General features: G+C 46.5%; 1 protein-coding gene across 1 annotated transcript in view; it reads left to right on the forward strand.

The window, feature by feature from the left end:
• Nucleotides 1-17,226, forward strand: part of ift74 (intraflagellar transport 74) — a 55,218-nt gene extending 37,992 nt beyond the window's left edge. Inside the window, exons 16-20 of the mRNA XM_084190445.1 lie at nt 2,129-2,255; nt 13,392-13,555; nt 15,743-15,868; nt 16,100-16,160; nt 16,995-17,226. Of these exons, the coding sequence (XP_084046571.1) occupies nt 2,129-2,255; nt 13,392-13,555; nt 15,743-15,868; nt 16,100-16,160; nt 16,995-17,110 (594 nt within the window). The 3' untranslated portion in view covers nt 17,111-17,226. The remainder of the gene's footprint in view (nt 1-2,128; nt 2,256-13,391; nt 13,556-15,742; nt 15,869-16,099; nt 16,161-16,994) is intronic.
• The last annotated feature ends 48 nt before the right edge of the window (nt 17,227-17,274 follow it).

A 17,274-nucleotide genomic window follows, 5' to 3' on the forward strand; every position in this document is an offset into this window, starting at 1 on the left:
TTCAACACATTGTTTTGTTAAATACTCACATTGGAAGTTCTCCAGGTCATAGCTTGAACTTTGCCTTGTTTTGCCTTAGTGGTTCTATGATGATAGTTTGTTTATTATCACTGTAAACAGAATCTATGAGTTAGCTGAATGAACCGTTTACCCCTATTACTAGCCTGTTCAACCTCTCTTTCGTAACGTCTGAGATCCCCAGAGATTGGAAAGCTGCCGCGGTCATCCCCCTCTTCAAAGGGGGTGACACTCTAGATCCAAACTGTTACAGACCTATATCCATCCTGCCCTGCCTTTCAAAAGTATTTGAAAGCCAAGTTAACAAACAGATCACCGACCATTTCGAATACCACCGTACCTTCTCTGCTATGCAATCCGGTTTCCGAGCTGGTCATGGGTGCACTTCAGCCACGCTCAAGGTCCTAAACGATATTATAACCGCGATTGATAATAGACAGTACTGTGCAGCCGTCTTCATCAACCTGGCCAAGGCTTTCGACTCTGTCAACCACCGCATTCTTATTGGCAGACTAAATAGCCTTGGTTTCTCAAATGACTGCCTCGCCTGGTTCACCAACTACTTCTCAGATAGAGTTCAGTGTGTCAAATCGGAGGGCCTGTTGTCTGGACCTATGGCAGTCTCTATGGGGGTGCCACAGGGTTCAATTCTTGGGCCGACACTTTTCTCTGTGTATATCAATGATGTCGCTCTTGCTGCTGGTGACTCTCAGATCCACCTCTACGCAGACGACACCATTTTGTATACATCTGGCCCTTCATTGGACACTGTGTTAACAAACCTCCAAACGAGCTTCAATGCTATACAACACTCCTTCAGTAGCCTCCAACTGCTCTTAAACACTAGTAAAACTAAATGTATGCTTTTCAATCGAACGCTGCTGGCACCCGCCCACCCGACTAGAATCACCACTCTCGACGGGTCTGACCTAGAGTATGTGGACAACTACAAATACCTAGGTGTCTGGTTAGACTGTAAACTCTCCTTCCAGACTCACATAAAGAATCTCCAATCCAAAGTTAAATCTAGAATCGGCTTCCTATTTCGCAACAAAGCCTCCTTCACTCATGCTGCCAAACATGCCCTCGTAAAACTGACTATCCTACCGATCCTTGACTTCGGCGATGTCATTTACAAAATAGCCTCCAACACTCTACTCAGCTAACTGGATGTAGTCTATCACAGTGCCATCCGTTTTGTCACCAAAGCCCCATACACTACCCACCACTGTGACCTGTACGCTCTTGTTGGCTGGTCCTCACTACATGTTCGTCGCCAAACCCACTGGCTCCAGGCCATCTATAAATCACTGCTAGGCAAATCCCCGCCTTATCTTAGCTCATTGGTCACCATAGCAGCACCCACCCGTAGTCTGCGCTCCAGCAGGTATATCTCACTGGTCATCCCCAAAGCCAACACCTCCTTTGGCCGCCATTCCTTCCAGTTCTCTGCTGCCAATGACTGGAACAAATTGCAAAAATCTCTGAAGCTGGAGACTCTTATCTCCCTCACTAACTTTAAGCATCAGTTGTCAGAGCTGCTTACCGATCACTGCACCTGTACACAGCCCATCTGAAATTAGCCCACCCAACTACCTCATCCCTATATTGTTATTTATTTTGCTCTTTTGCACCCCAGTATCTCTATTTGCACATAATCTCTTGCACATCTAGCATTCCAGTGTTAATACTATTGTAATTATTTTGCACTGTAGCCTATTTATTGCCTTACCTCCATAACTTGCTACATTTGCACACACTGTATATATATTTTCTGTTGTATTTTTGACTTTGTTTTTTTACCCCATATGTGACTCTGTGTTGTTGTTTTTATCGCACTGCTTTGCTTTATCTTGGCCAGGTCGCAGTTGTAAATGAGAACTTGTTCTCAACTGGCTTACCTGGTTAAATAAAGGTGAAATAAATAAAATAAATAAAAAATATTTCTATGTCCTAGCTGTTCTCTGTCATGTCATTCACACAAGTCATGAAACTAAAGTTTATGAAGCAAAACTCCTAACTCCTATCAGATACTAGGGTCTACACCGCATGTTGTTGATGTTGAAGTGAAGAAGCGAGGTTAAAGGAGATGTCTTGTGTGTTGATACAGAACATGAACCGTATGCGACAGATCTCGTCGGTGACGGCCAATGAGCTGAAGTCCATGCAGGAAGACCTGAGCTTCAAGGAGACCGAGATGCACAAGTCCCAGAACACAGCTAAGGGCTTGTCTTCAGGTTAGTACACAACACATTACATTACATCACAACATAGCCAAGGGCCTCAGGTTAGTCACAGCACCACAACATAGCCAAGGGCCTCAGGTTAGTCACAGCACCACAACATAGCCAAGGGCCTCAGGTTAGTCACAGCACCACAACATAGCCAAGGGCCTCAGGTTAGTCACACACAGCACCACAACATAGCCAAGGGCCTCAGGTTAGTCACACACAGCACCACAACATAGCCAAGGGCCTCAGGTTAGTCACAGCACCACAACATAGCCAATGGCCTCAGGTTAGTCACAGCACCACAACATAGCCAAGGGCCTCAGGTTAGTCACAGCACCACAACATAGCCAAGGGCCTCAGGTTAGTCACAGCACCACAACATAGCCAAGGGCCTCAGGTTAGTCACAGCACCACAACATAGCCAAGGGCCTCAGGTTAGTCACAGCACCACAACATAGCCAAGGGCCTCAGGTTAGTCACAGCACCACAACATAGCCAAGGGCCTCAGGTTAGTCACACACAGCACCACAACATAGCCAAGGGCCTTAGGTTAGTCACACACAGCACCACAACATAGCCAAGGGCCTCAGGTTAGTCACAGCACCACAACATAGCCAAGGGCCTCAGGTTAGTCACACACAGCACCACAACATAGCCAAGGGCCTCAGGTTAGTCACAGCACCACTATCCTCCAGGTCATAGCTTTAACATTGCCTTGTTTTGCCTTAGTGCTTCAATGATGATAGTTTGTTTACAGCCAAGGGCCTGTCCTCAGGTTAATAGAAAAAAATGCATATCCAATTGCCAGGTGCTGGACAAAAAAAAGAAATAATATGAAAAAAGTAATGTCAGCAACTCTGTAATGCTTTCCAGTGATCAGGCAGCTAATGTTTTTATTCTTAACTGGGGGCCATCCTACTGTAAAACTCTCAACTGGGTCCATCCTACTGTACAACTCTCTGTCAACTGGGTCCATCCTACTGTACAACTCTCTGTCAACTGGGTCCATCCTACTGTACAACTCTCTGTCAACTGGGTCCATCCTTCTGTAAAACTCTCTGTCAACTGGGTCCATCCTACTGTAAAACTCTCTGTCAACTGGGTCCACCCTACTGTAAACTCTCTGTCAACTGGGTCCATCCTTCTGTAAAACTCTCTGTCAACTGGGTCCATCCTACTGTAAAACCCTCTGTCAACTGGGTCCATCCTACTGTAAACTCTCTGTCAACTGGGTCCATCCTACTGTAAACTCTCTGTCAACTGGGTCCACCCTACTGTAAAACTCTCTGTCAACTGGGTCCACCCTACTGTAAACTCTCTGTCAACTGGGTCCATCCTACTGTAAAACTCTCTGTCAACTGGGTCCACCCTACTGTAAAACTCTGTCAACTGGATCCATCCTACTGTAAAACCCTCTGTCAACTGGATCCATCCTACTGTAAAACTCTGTCAACTGGATCCATCCTACTGTAAAACTCTCTGTCAACTGGGTCCGTCCTACTGTAAAACTCTGTCAACTGGGTCCATCCTACTGTAAAACTCTGTCAACTGGGTCCATCCTTCTGTAAAACTCTCTGTCAACTGGGTCCATCCTACTGTAAAACTCTCTGTCAACTGGGTCCATCCTACTGTAAAACTCTCTGTCAACTGGGTCCATGCTACTGTAAAACTCTGTCAACTGGGTCCATCCTAAGGTAAAACTCTGTCAACTGGGTCCATCCTTCTGTAAAACTCTCTGTCAACTGGGGCCATCCTACTGTAAAACTCTCTCAACTGGGTCCATCCTACTGTAAAACTCTGTCAACTGGGTCCATGCTACTGTAAAACTCTCTCTCTGAAGTCTACTTGGTTCTCTCCTCACTCTTTGACAACCAACTAAGACTGGATTTGTCGAACTGGGTAAAATGTGCATTTTCAATATACCTCCGTGATGACAGGCAACGTTTCATGGCTTATTGAGAACTGCTGACAGAACAGTAAGGAACCCCAGCCCCTACCTATGAAATGAGAGATATCTCTCTGAATACTGATGGACTAGTATGCTGATTGACATGATATGGAACGTTTTACAGTAACGTTTTTACATTGAAAACTTAGGCTAAGTGTTTTATGCAATCTGTGTTCAACTCGATGTGTGGCACGTGTGCATTACTGCATAGATTACTGGGACTGTCATCCTTACTTCCCCCAGACTCCTCCTTGCTGAATAGAGTTACATTAAGCATCAGATACTCCTCTACCTTATCTTCCTAACTACACAACAAGCAATCAGCAGCAGAGGATGAGGACAGCTTTATTGTCAGTAGCACAGTGACTCTGGTGCTCTGCACTGCACTGTCAGCCCACACACACACAACGCCCACACACACACACCGCCCACACACACACATTGTTAGGCTAAGACTGGACTATATAGTTCCAGCCCACACTGATCAGATCGACTCCCTGCTCCCTCCATTTCCTCCTCATAAATGGGTGTATTTATCAAATAAGCCGTTGTCTCAGAGCCAGGGGTTTCCTTCCTGCCAGGGGTTTCCTCCCTTTGTCTTCAGCCTCACAACGTACCGCTGTTCCCCCTAAATAATGTCTTATCAACGTACCGCTGTTCCCCCTAAATAATGTCTTATCAACGTACCGCTGTTCCCCCTAAATAATGTCTTATCAACGTACCGCTGTTCCCCCTAAATAATGTCTTATCAACGTACCGCTGTTCCCCCTAAATAATGTCTTATCAACGTACCGCTGTTCCCCCTAAATAATGTCTTATCAACGTACCGCTGTTCCCCCTAAATAATGTCTAATCGACGTACCGCTGTTCCCCCTAAATAATGTCTTATCAACGTACCGCTGTTCCCCCTAAATAATGTCTCATCGACGTACCGCTGTTCCCCCTAAATAATGTCTCATCGACGTACCGCTGTTCCCCCTAAATAATGTCTCATCGACGTACTGCTGTTCCCCCTAAATAATGTCTCATCGACGTACCGCTGTTCCCCCTAAATAATGTCTCATCGACGTACCGCTGTTCCCCCTAAATAATGTCTAATCGATGTACCGCTGTTCCCCCTAAATAATGTCTTATCGACGTACCGCTGTTCCCCCTAAATAATGTCTTATCAACGTACCGCTGTTCCCCCTAAATAATGTCTTATCGACGTACCGCTGTTCCCCCTAAATAATGTCTTATCGACGTACCGCTGTTCCCCCTAAATAATGTCTAATCGACGTACCGCTGTTCCCCCTAAATAATGTCTTATCGACGTACCGCTGTTCCCCCTAAATAATGTCTTATCGACGTACCGCTGTTCCCCCTAAATAATGTCTCATCGACGTACCGCTGTTCCCCCTAAATAATGTCTCATCGACGTACCGCTGTTCCCCCTAAATAATGTCTCATCGACGTACCGCTGTTCCCCCTAAATAATGTCTCATCGACGTACCGCTGTTCCCCCTAAATAATGTCTCATCGACGTACCGCTGTTCCCCCTAAATAATGTCTCATCGACGTACCGCTGTTCCCCCTAAATAATGTCTCATCGACGTACCGCTGTTCCCCCTAAATAATGTCTCATCGACGTACCGCTGTTCCCCCTAAATAATGTCTCATCGACGTACCGCTGTTCCCCCTAAATAATGTCTCATCGACGTACCGCTGTTCCCCCTAAATAATGTCTCATCGACGTACCGCTGTTCCCCCTAAATAATGTCTTATCGACGTACCGCTGTTCCCCCTAAATAATGTCTCATCGACGTACCGCTGTTCCCCCTAAATAATGTCTCATCGACGTACCGCTGTTCCCCCTAAATAATGTCTCATCGACGTACCGCTGTTCCCCCTAAATAATGTCTCATCGACGTACCGCTGTTCCCCCTAAATAATGTCTTATCGACGTACCGCTGTTCCCCCTAAATAATGTCTCATCGACGTACCGCTGTTCCCCCTAAATAATGTCTTATCGACGTACCGCTGTTCCCCCTAAATAATGTCTTATCGACGTACCGCTGTTCCCCCTAAATAATGTCTTATCGACGTACCGCTGTTCCCCCTAAATAATGTCTTATCGACGTACCGCTGTTCCCCCTAAATAATGTCTTATCGACGTACCGCTGTTCCCCCTAAATAATGTCTTATCGACGTACCGCTGTTCCCCCTAAATAATGTCTTATCGACGTACCGCTGTTCCCCCTAAATAATGTCTTATCGACGTACCGCTGTTCCCCCTAAATAATGTCTTATCGACGTACCGCTGTTCCCCCTAAATAATGTCTTATCGACGTACCGCTGTTCCCCCTAAATAATGTCTTATCGACGTACCGCTGTTCCCCCTAAATAATGTCTTATCGACGTACCGCTGTTCCCCCTAAATAATGTCTTATCGACGTACCGCTGTTCCCCCTAAATAATGTCTTATCGACGTACCGCTGTTCCCCCTAAATAATGTCTTATCGACGTACCGCTGTTCCCCCTAAATAATGTCTTATCGACGTACCGCTGTTCCCCCTAAATAGTGTCTTATCGACGTACCGCTGTTCCCCCTAAATAATGTCTTATCGACGTACCGCTGTTCCCCCTAAATAATGTCTTATCAACGTACCGCTGTTCCCCCTAAATAATGTCTTATCGACGTACCGCTGTTCCCCCTAAATAATGTCTTATCGACGTACCGCTGTTCCCCCTAAATAGTGTCTTATCAACGTACCACTGTTCTTCCTAAATAATGTCTTATCAACGTACCGCTGTTCCCCCTAAATAATGTCTTATCAACGTACCGCTGTTCCCCCTAAATAATGTCTTATCAACGTACCGCTGTTCCCCCTAAATAATGTCTTATCAACGTACCGCTGTTCCCCCTAAATAATGTCTTATCAACGTACCGCTGTTCCCCCTAAATAATGTCTTATCAACGTACCGCTGTTCCCCCTAAATAACGTCTTATCGACGTACCGCTGTTCCCCCTAAATAACGTCTTATCGACGTACCGCTGTTCCCCCTAAATAACGTCTTATCGACGTACCGCTGTTCCCCCTAAATAACGTCTTATCAACGTACCGCTGTTCCCCCTAAATAACGTCTTATCGACGTACCGCTGTTCCCCCTAAATAACGTCTTATCGACGTACCGCTGTTCCCCCTAAATAACGTCTTATCGACGTACCGCTGTTCCCCCTAAATAATGTCTTATCGACGTACCGCTGTTCTTCCTAAATAATGTCTTATCAACGTACCGCTGTTCCCCCTAAATAATGTCTTATCAACGTACCGCTGTTCCCCCTAAATAATGTCTTATCAACGTACCGCTGTTCCCCCTAAATAATGTCTTATCAACGTACCGCTGTTCCCCCTAAATAATGTCTTATCAACGTACCGCTGTTCCCCCTAAATAATGTCTTATCAACGTACCGCTGTTCCCCCTAAATAATGTCTTATCAACGTACCGCTGTTCCCCCTAAATAATGTCTTATCACAGACACTGGCTAAGTCCCAAATGGAACCCTATTCCCCAAATAGTGTGCTACTTTTGGGCTCTGGTCAAAGATAATGCAGTATGTAGGGTTTAGGGTGCCATTTGGGATGCACACACTGCCAAAGCCACCCGCTAGGCTGCTACATGTCATCGATCCTACTATTCTGAGCCAGAGAAGCATTGTTCCTTTCTTCCCAGCTCAGTGAAAATTGCTCAAGTCAATCTTACAGAAATTAAACAATGACACTGGCTTTGAGGTAAATGATCAGCCCATGGTGGTGTTTTTGTAATATGTAACTTTATAACAATATAATCCTACTCGCTACATAATTATTAAACCGATTATTATCTGTGCAACACCAGCGGCCCTCTGCAGCAATGCTGTGTAAATATTGTTGCTAATGACAGCTAATGACAATCCTCTGGATTGTGGTGGCAGGGTTCCTGGGGAGAGCTGCCCCAGGAGGAAGCTGTAGAGTATGTGTGTGTGTGTGTGTGTGAGAGAGGCAGGATTCCTGCGGGGAAAGAGAAAGGCTAGCCCCAGGAGGAAGCTGTAGAGTATGTATGTATGTGTGTGTGTGTGTGTGTGTGAGAGGCAGGATTCCTGGGGGGAGGGAGAAAGGCTAGCCCCAGGAGGAAGCTGTAGAGAATGCACAGAAGTGCTGATGGGGTATTTTACTGCTCTGTCCACAGCAGCAGCTCCTCCTCCACTGGCTGGGTCTGGGGCGCAGCGCTATCAGTAGGAACCCGACTGCTTCCTCTTCCTGCTCTCAGACCCTGCCTGCCCCAGCGAAGCTCCCTGTCTCTGGGCCCTGCCCCCTGCCCCCAGCCTCTGCCCCCTGCTCCAGACCCTGCAGGCTCATGTCCCAGCCCCCAAGCCCAGCTCCCTGTCCCAGACCCAGGATGTCCCAGCCAGCCCCTGTCCCAGCCTGCATCTGTCCCAGCCTGCCTCTGTCCCAGCCAGCCCCTGTCCCAGCCTGCATCGGTCCCAGCCAGCCCCTGTCCCAGCCTGCATCGGTCCCAGCCAGCCCCTGTCCCAGCCTGCATCTGTCCCAGCCTGCCTCTGTCCCAGCCTGCATCTGTCCCAGCCTGCATCTGTCCCAGCCCGACTGCCTTCCCCTGCCCCATCCTTCCTCTGTCCCAGCCCGATTGTCTTCCCCTGCCCCATCCTTCCTCTGTCCCAGCCTGATTGTCTTCCCCTGCCTCAGACCCTGCCTTCCCCAGCCTACCCCAGAGCCTGGGCCCTTAATCTATATGGACCTCTAGCTCTGTCATCAACATAAATCTTTCTGGTTTCATTCAAGGTGGGATGATAATGGGCTAGATCTAAGGCAGTAGAAGGCTCTAAGGCAGTAGAAGGCTCTAAGGCAGCAGAAGGCTCTAAGGCAGCAGAAGGCTCTAAGGCAGTAGAAGGCTCTAAGGCAGCAGAAGGCTCTAAGGCAGCAGAAGGCTCTAAGGCAGCAGAAGGCTCTAAGGCAGCAGAAGGCTCTAAGGCAGTAGAAGGCTCTAAGGCAGTAGAAGGCTCTAAGGCAGTAGAAGGCTCTAAGGCAGCAGAAGGCTCTAAGGCAGCAGAAGGCTCTAAGGCAGCAGAAGGCTCTAAGGCAGCAGAAGGCTCTAAGGCAGCAGAAGGCTCTAAGGCAGCAGAAGGCTCTAAGGCAGCAGAAGGCTCTAAGGCAGCAGAAGGCTCTAAGGCAGTAGAAGGCTCTAAGACAGTAGAAGGATCTAAGAGCACGTCTAGTTGTCGGGCGGCCGGACCTCACTAGTAGCAGGATTTCATCTGGAGAGAGGGGAGAAAGAGGTCAATGCATACAGTAGTTCTGTCTGAGTGGGACCAGTGGACTCAATAGGCTGAGAGAATGAGGAGCGGATGTCATCAACCTTCTTTTCAAGGCCGAGCCGGCCAGGAAGAAAGGGGAGAGTACGAGTCTTGGGATACAGAAAGGGAGGGTTGACGAGACAGAATGAGGAGACAGGAGGGAGAAGGATTTAGCAGAAGGGAGAGATGATTGGACAGAAGAGGAGAGAGTAGTGGGAGAGAGAGAGTGAAGTGAGGTGGGGTTGCAGTGAGATTAGTAGGTGAACAGCCTCTAGTAAAGATGTGAGTGGGAGGGGACTGGGAAAGGGTGAGGTCAAAAGAGGAAAGGAGGGGAAAGAGAGTTGGAAAGAAATGAATCGAAGGCAGACGTCGGGAGATTGAAGTCACCAAGTACGAAGAGCGGTGAGCCATCATCAGGAAATTAGTTTATCAAGGTGTCAATCTCATTGAGGAACTCTAAGGGCACCTGGTGGGCGATCGATGACAACAATGCTAAGCTTGAGTGGACAAGTGACAGTAACAGAATGAAATTCAGGTTAGGAGATGGACAGGTGAGAGAGGGAGAAAATAGAACATCTCTACTTAGGAGAAATGAGAAGCCCTGTGCCCCCACCGCGACGACCAGATGCTCTCGGACTATGAGAGAAAACATAGTCAGATGAAGAGAGAGCAGCTGGAGTAGCAGTGTTCTCTGGGGTGATCCATGCCTCAGTCAGGGCCAAAACGTCAAGGGCCTGAAGGGCAGCATAGTCTGAGATGAACTCGGCGTTCTTGACCTCAGATCGGCAGTTCCAAACTCTGCTAGAGACCAGGAATTCCACATGGGGTTGTGCGCGGAGCGTCTGTAAAGCCCACAGTGAGAGATGCCAACAGGTATAGAAAACACACGGTTGACAAAGCTACAAAAGAGGAAAATGAGATCATCTGTAAATAACTAGGTAAAATACTAAAGTGAGAGAGTGGTGTGGAGCGTTCCTCGAACAACTCGGCAGAACTGTCTTCGTTTTGTTTTCTCCCTGCTGAGAAACCAGGGGAGACTGAAGGACTAATACTAATTGCTAATTGCCTTGGAAAGGTGAAGAGCACGCCTCCCGGTAGTAATTGCTAATTGCCTTGGAAAGGTGAAGAGCACGCCTCCCGGTAGTAATTGCTAATTGCCTTGGAAAGGTGAAGAGCACGCCTCCCGGTAGTAATTGCTAATTGCCTTGGAAAGGTGAAGATCACACCTCCCAGTAGTAATTGCTAATTGCCTTGGAAAGGTGAAGAGCACACCTCCCGGTAGTAATTGCTAATTGCCTTGGAAAGGTGAAGATCACACCTCCCGGTAGTAATTGCTAATTGCCTTGGAAAGGTGAAGAGCACGCCTCCCGGTAGTAATTGCTAATTGCCTTGGAAAGGTGAAGAGCACGCCTCCGGTAGTAATTGCTAATTGCCTTGGAAAGGTGAAGAGCACACCTCCCGGTAGTAATTGCTAATTGCCTTGGAAAGGTGAAGAGCACGCCTCCCGGTAGTAATTGCTAATTGCCTTGGAAAGGTGAAGAGCATGCCTCCCGGTAGTAATTGCTAATTGCCTTGGAAAGGTGAAGAGCATGCCTCCCGGTAGTAATTGCTAATTGCCTTGGAAAGGTGAAGAGCACACCTCCCGGTAGTAATTGCTGATTTCCTAGGAGAGGGGAAACCCCTCCCCCGCTAATACAGTCACTGATTACCAAAACAACAAGGAGTCACAAATTGCACCTTAATCCTGGTTGATGTGTCAACAATCATCGGCAAGTTAATAGCAGTCAGCAGTTCACACGCCAAGACTACTGGGAATACAGGCAGCACTTAAAGTAGATGGCCCTAGCTAGCAAAAAGACAGTACAGATTAAGACAAAGATTATTCTTCTCACTCCTGGATAGATCAGGAGTCCTCTAGCTATAGAATGAAGGAAATGGATTAGAGTTGATTGACTAAGTAATCAGAGTATGGAATAGAATAGGATGCCATTTGGGACAGAGTTTATGTGCAACGGTCTGGTCAGGCCCCAGGCTCGGTCTGGTCAGGCCCCAGGCTCGGTCTGGTCAGGCCCCAGGCTCGGTCTGGTCTGGTCAGGCCCCAGGCTCGGTTTGGTCAGGCCCCAGGCTCGGTCTGGTCAGGCCCCAGGCTCGGTCTGGTCAGGCCCCAGGCTCGGTCTGGTCAGGCCCCAGGCTCGGTCTGGTCAGGCCCCAGGCTCGGTCTGGTCAGGCCCCAGGCTCTTGTCTGGTCAGGCCCCAGGCTCGGTCTGGTCAGGCCCCAGGCTCAGTAGCTCTCTGTCAGCACAACAATGTTATTCTTCTAACAGGAAAAAAAGAAACACCCAAATTAGCATTGTGTCCACTGTCCAGTGTTATCAGAGTTCAGATGTGAGCTGAAGTGACAGCTTACTGTGAACTTGTTTTTATGCATCCTGTGTAATGCAACTCTGTGTAACTCAGTGTAATGGAACTCTGTGTAACTCAGTGTAATCTAACTCTGTGTAACTCAGTGTAATGGAACTCTGTGTAACTCAGTGTAATGGAACTCTGTGTAACTCAGTGTAATCTAACTCTGTGTAACTCAGTGTAATGGAACTCTGTGTAACTCAGTGTAATGGAACTCTGTGTAACTCAGTGTAATCTAACTCTGTGTAACTCAGTGTAATGGAACTCTGTGTAACTCAGTGTAATCTAACTCTGTGTAACTCAGTGTAATGCAACTCTGTGTAACTCAGTGTAATGGAACTCTGTGTAACTCAGTGAATGGAACTCTGTGTAACTCAGTGTAATGGAACTCTGTGTAACTCTCACACACACACTCACACACACACACATACTCACACACACACACACACTCACTCACTCACACACACACTCACACACACAAGACATGCTAACCTCTCACCATTACAATAACAAGGGAAGTTAGCATTTTTGGGGGGGGTATGATATTTGTGCGTCTGGAACCTTCTCACTCATCATTATTCAAGTTTAATTCAGGATTATCCGTAATCATGGTAGCATCCACATTAATTAGAAACATATTATATTCTTATTTCCAATAAAAGTGACTCCAAAATAACACAATACATTATTTACCATTAATTTCTATTGGGCACAAAATTATCTGAAACACAACCAAAACAAACAGCAAATGCATCCAACTAGTTTGTAGAGTCACAAGCTTGATGTAATCATTGCGTGCTGGGAATATGGGACCAAATACAAAACCTTTGACTACTTAAATACACATAAGTGAATTTGTCCCAAAACTTTTGGTCCCCTAAAGTGGGGGGACTATGTACAAACGGTTCTAAACGGTTCACCCGATATGGATGAAAATACTCTCAAATTATAGCTGACAGTCTGCACTTTAACCTCATATTCATTGGATCATTTCAAATCCAAAGTGCTGGAGTACAGAGCCAAAACAACAAACAATGTGTCGCTGTCCCAATACTTTTGAAGCTCACTGTATATATAAAATAGATAAAGATACCCAAGTCTTGATGCCAATGATCTGTCTGTGTGATCTGTTTTGTGTGCGTGTGTATGTACGTCCGTCTGTCTATTTGTGTGTCCGTCCGTCCGTCCCTGTGTGTCCATGTCTGTGTCCCGTCCTTGTCCGTCCCTGTGTGTCCATGTCTGTGTCCCGTCCTTGTCCGTCCCTGTGTGTCCGTCCGTCCGTCCCTGTGTGTCCATGTCTGTGTCCCGTCCTTGTCCGTCCCTGTGTGTCCATGTCTGTGTCCCGTCCTTGTCCGTCCCTGTGTGTCCGTCCGTCCGTCCCTGTGTGTCCATGTCTGTGTCCCGTCCTTGTCCGTCCCTGTGTGTCCATGTCTGTGTCCCGTCCTTGTCCGTCCCCCAGAGAACCACCGATTGACCCAGGACCTGCTGAAGGTAGAGCAGCTGGAGAGTAAGATCAACACAGAGCTGACCAGCCTGAAGGACAAGATAGACAGCATGACCCAGGAGCTGGAGACGTACGGCAACCTGGAGGCGCTCAAGGCTGCCGGAGAGGACAAGAAGAAGGTACTGCTACGGAGTGTGTGTGTGTGTGTGTGAATGTATGTGTGTGTGTGTGTGTGTGTGTGTGTGTGTGTGTGAGTGTGTGTGTGTGAGAGTGAGTGTGTGAGTGTGAATGTGAGTGTGTGTGTGTGTGAGTGAATGTGTGTGTGTGTGTGTGAGTGTGAGAGTTAGTGTGTGTGTGTATGTGAGTGAATGTGTGTGTGTGTGTGTGAGTGTGTGTGTGTGTGTGTGTGTGAGTGTTTGAGTGAATGTGTGTGAGTGTGTGTGTGTGTGTGTGAGTGTTTGAGTGAATGTGTGTGTGTGTTTGTGTGTGTGTGTGTGTGAGAGTGTTTGAGTGAATGTGTGTGTGTGTGAGAGTGTTTGAGTGAATGTGTGTGTGTGAGTGTGTGTGTGTGAGTGTGAGTGTGTGTGAGTCAGGCATAGCCCCTGTAAGATCATGTAGCTAATGTAAACAGTGCCAGTGTTATCATTGAGGGAGTTTACCTATGGGAACAACTTCATACAGCTGAAAGGAAATGTAAAAGCATCCTTTACATGCTTTACAAAGAGACTCTACATTAAACAGGAAACACATTCTCAGAGAGATTTGATACCAGGAAGTCATGTTTCTTCCACTATCTCAGTCTGAGAAACCAAGTTTAGTTTCAACCAATGAAGAAAGGGGTGTAACCAATGGTTGGTTGGCCCACTTCATCTGCTTCAACATCCTTAAGATATTTTTACAGTGAATCCTTGTTTTACATTTTAGTCGTTTTAGCAGACGCTCTTATCCAGAGCGACTTACAGGAGCAATTAGGGTTAAGTGCCTTGCTCAAGGGCACATCGACAGATTTTTCACCTAGTCGGCTCGGGGATTAGAACCAGCGACCTTTCTGTTACTGGCACAACGCTCATAACCACTAAGCTACCTGCCGCCCCTGGAGAGCTGTATATCTGAAACATACGGCTATTCAGTATCTGAGCTGTATATCTGAAACATACGGCTATTCAGTATCTGAGCTGTATATCTGAAACATACGGCTATTCAGTATCTGAGCTGTATATCTGAAACATACGGCTATTCAGTATCTGAGCTGTATATCTGAAACATACGGCTATTCAGTATCTGAGCTGTATATCTGAAACATACGGCTATTCAGTATCTGAGCTGTATATCTGAAACATACGGCTATTCAGTATCTGAGCTGTATATCTGAAACATACGGCTATTCAGTATCTGAGCTGTATATCTGAAACATACGGCTATTCAGTATCTGAGCTGTATATCTGAAACATACGGCTATTCAGTATCTGAGCTGTATATCTGAAACATACGGCTATTCAGTATCTGAGCTGTATATCTGAAACATACGGCTATTCAGTATCTGAGCTGTATATCTGAAACATACGGCTATTCAGTATCTGAGCTGTATATCTGAAACATACGGCTATTCAGTATCTGAGCTGTATATCTGAAACATACGGCTATTCAGTATCTGAGCCGTATATCTGAAACATACGGCTATTCAGTATCTGAGCCGTATATCTGAAACATACGGCTATTCAGTATCTGAGCCGTATATCTGAAACATACGGCTATTCAGTATCTGAGCCGTATATCTGAAACATACGGCTATTCAGTATCTGAGCCGTATATCTGAAACATACGGCTATTCAGTATCTGAGCTGTATATCTGAAACATACGGCTATTCAGTATCTGAGCTGTATATCTGAAACATACGGCTATTCAGTATCTGAGCTGTATATCTGAAACATACGGCTATTCAGTATCTGAGCTGTATATCTGAAACATACGGCTATTCAGTATCTGAGCTGTATATCTGAAACATACGGCTATTCAGGATCTGAGCTGTATATCTGAAACATACGGCTATTCAGTATCTGAGCTGTATATCTGAAACATACGGCTATTCAGTATCTGAGCTGTATATCTGAAACATACGGCTATTCAGTATCTGAGCTGAGGATATGCTGTGGTAGCTCTACTAACACTGGAACAAGTGTTAAATGAATGAATGGATGGATGGATGGATGGATGGATGGATGGATGGATGGATGGATGGATGGATGGATGGATGGATGGATGGATGGATGGATAGATGGATGGATGGATGGATGGATGGATGGATGGATGGATGGATGAATGATTGAATGGTAGGTCATCTAGGTTGTTGTCTATTGTCCTATAGAAGCTGCAGGAGGACAGAGTATCCCTGGCCCAGAGGAGAGACGGCTTTCAGAAGGTCATGCAGAAGATGAATGAGGTGTATGAAGCTCTGAAGACCCAGCTACAGGAGAATGAGACACATGCTCAGGTACAGAGGGGATACTGACAACTGACTAGTATTACGGTTAGCCTGGTCCCTGGTCTGTTTAGGCTATTAGCCAATGACCATAGTAGTTGCCAGGCTAACCTGAAGTGGCCTGTCTATTGCTTTTTAAATGACACCTCATAATGTCATAGTTCATTTGGAGGTTGAAGATTCTTTGAGCGTTTCTTGCCTGTTTTTACTGTCAACCAACCGCTGTTTTCTATTGGTTTTCAGCTGACCAATCTGGAGAGGAAGTGGCAACACCATGAGCAGAACAACTTTGTCATGAAAGAGTGTATCCTTTTTTGCTTTTGACCAGAGTGGTTTTGATTTGACACTATCAAGTAATCAGTCATTTGGTCTTTGTCATTCACACCTCCTGTATCTATACATGACAGGACTGACAGATAGAGTGGTAGATGTAATATCTCCACTGGGGGATATGAATGGTAGATGTAATATCTCCACTGGGGGACATGAATGGTAGATGTAATATCTCCACTGGGGGATATGAATGGTAGATGTAATATCTCCACTGGGGGACATGAATGGTAGATGTAATATCTCCACTGGGGGATATGAATGGTAGATGTAATATCTCCACTGGGGGATATGAATGGTAGATGTAATATCTCCACTGGGGGACATGAATGGTAGATGTAATATCTCCACTGGGGGATATGAATGGTAGATGTAATATCTCCACTGGTGGACATGAATGGTAGATGTAATATCTCCACTGGGGGACATGAATGGTAGATGTAATATCTCCACTGGGGGATATGAATGGTAGATGTAATATCTCCACTGGGGGACATGAATGGTAGATGTAATATCTCCACTGGGGGACATGAATGGTAGATGTAATATCTCCACTGGGGGATATGAATGGTAGATGTAATATCTCCACTGGGGGACATGAATGGTAGATGTAATATCTCCACTGGGGGACATGAATGGTAGATGTAATATCTCCACTGGGGGATATGAATGGTAGATGTAATATCTCCACTGGGGGACATGAATGGTAGATGTAATATCTCAACTGGGGGACATGAATGGTAGATGTAATATCTCAACTGGGGGACATGTTGGACAAACCAACGTTTCTTGACTCCTACACCTCCAGTCATCGCCTCTAAGGGTATGGAGAGTGACTACCGTCCGCTGGTGAAGACTGTCTCCAGGCAGCTGGCAGAGTACAACAAGATCCTCATAGACACCCTGCAGGGAACCAGGAACTGACTGAAGGGGACAGGGACGGCTACAGCTTCCTCTCTCTGGAGACGGTCACCATGTCCCTGGTACACTTCCTGCATCAACCCCTCTATCTTACACATACGTATGGGGGGGGGGGGGGGGGATATATATACTATACTGTATACTCAACCATCTCAGTCCTGCCCCTG

Source organism: Coregonus lavaretus (genome assembly GCF_964263955.1).
Source record: "Coregonus lavaretus genome assembly, contig: HAP1_SCAFFOLD_1284, whole genome shotgun sequence".
NCBI classification, from domain to species: domain Eukaryota; kingdom Metazoa; phylum Chordata; class Actinopteri; order Salmoniformes; family Salmonidae; genus Coregonus; species Coregonus lavaretus.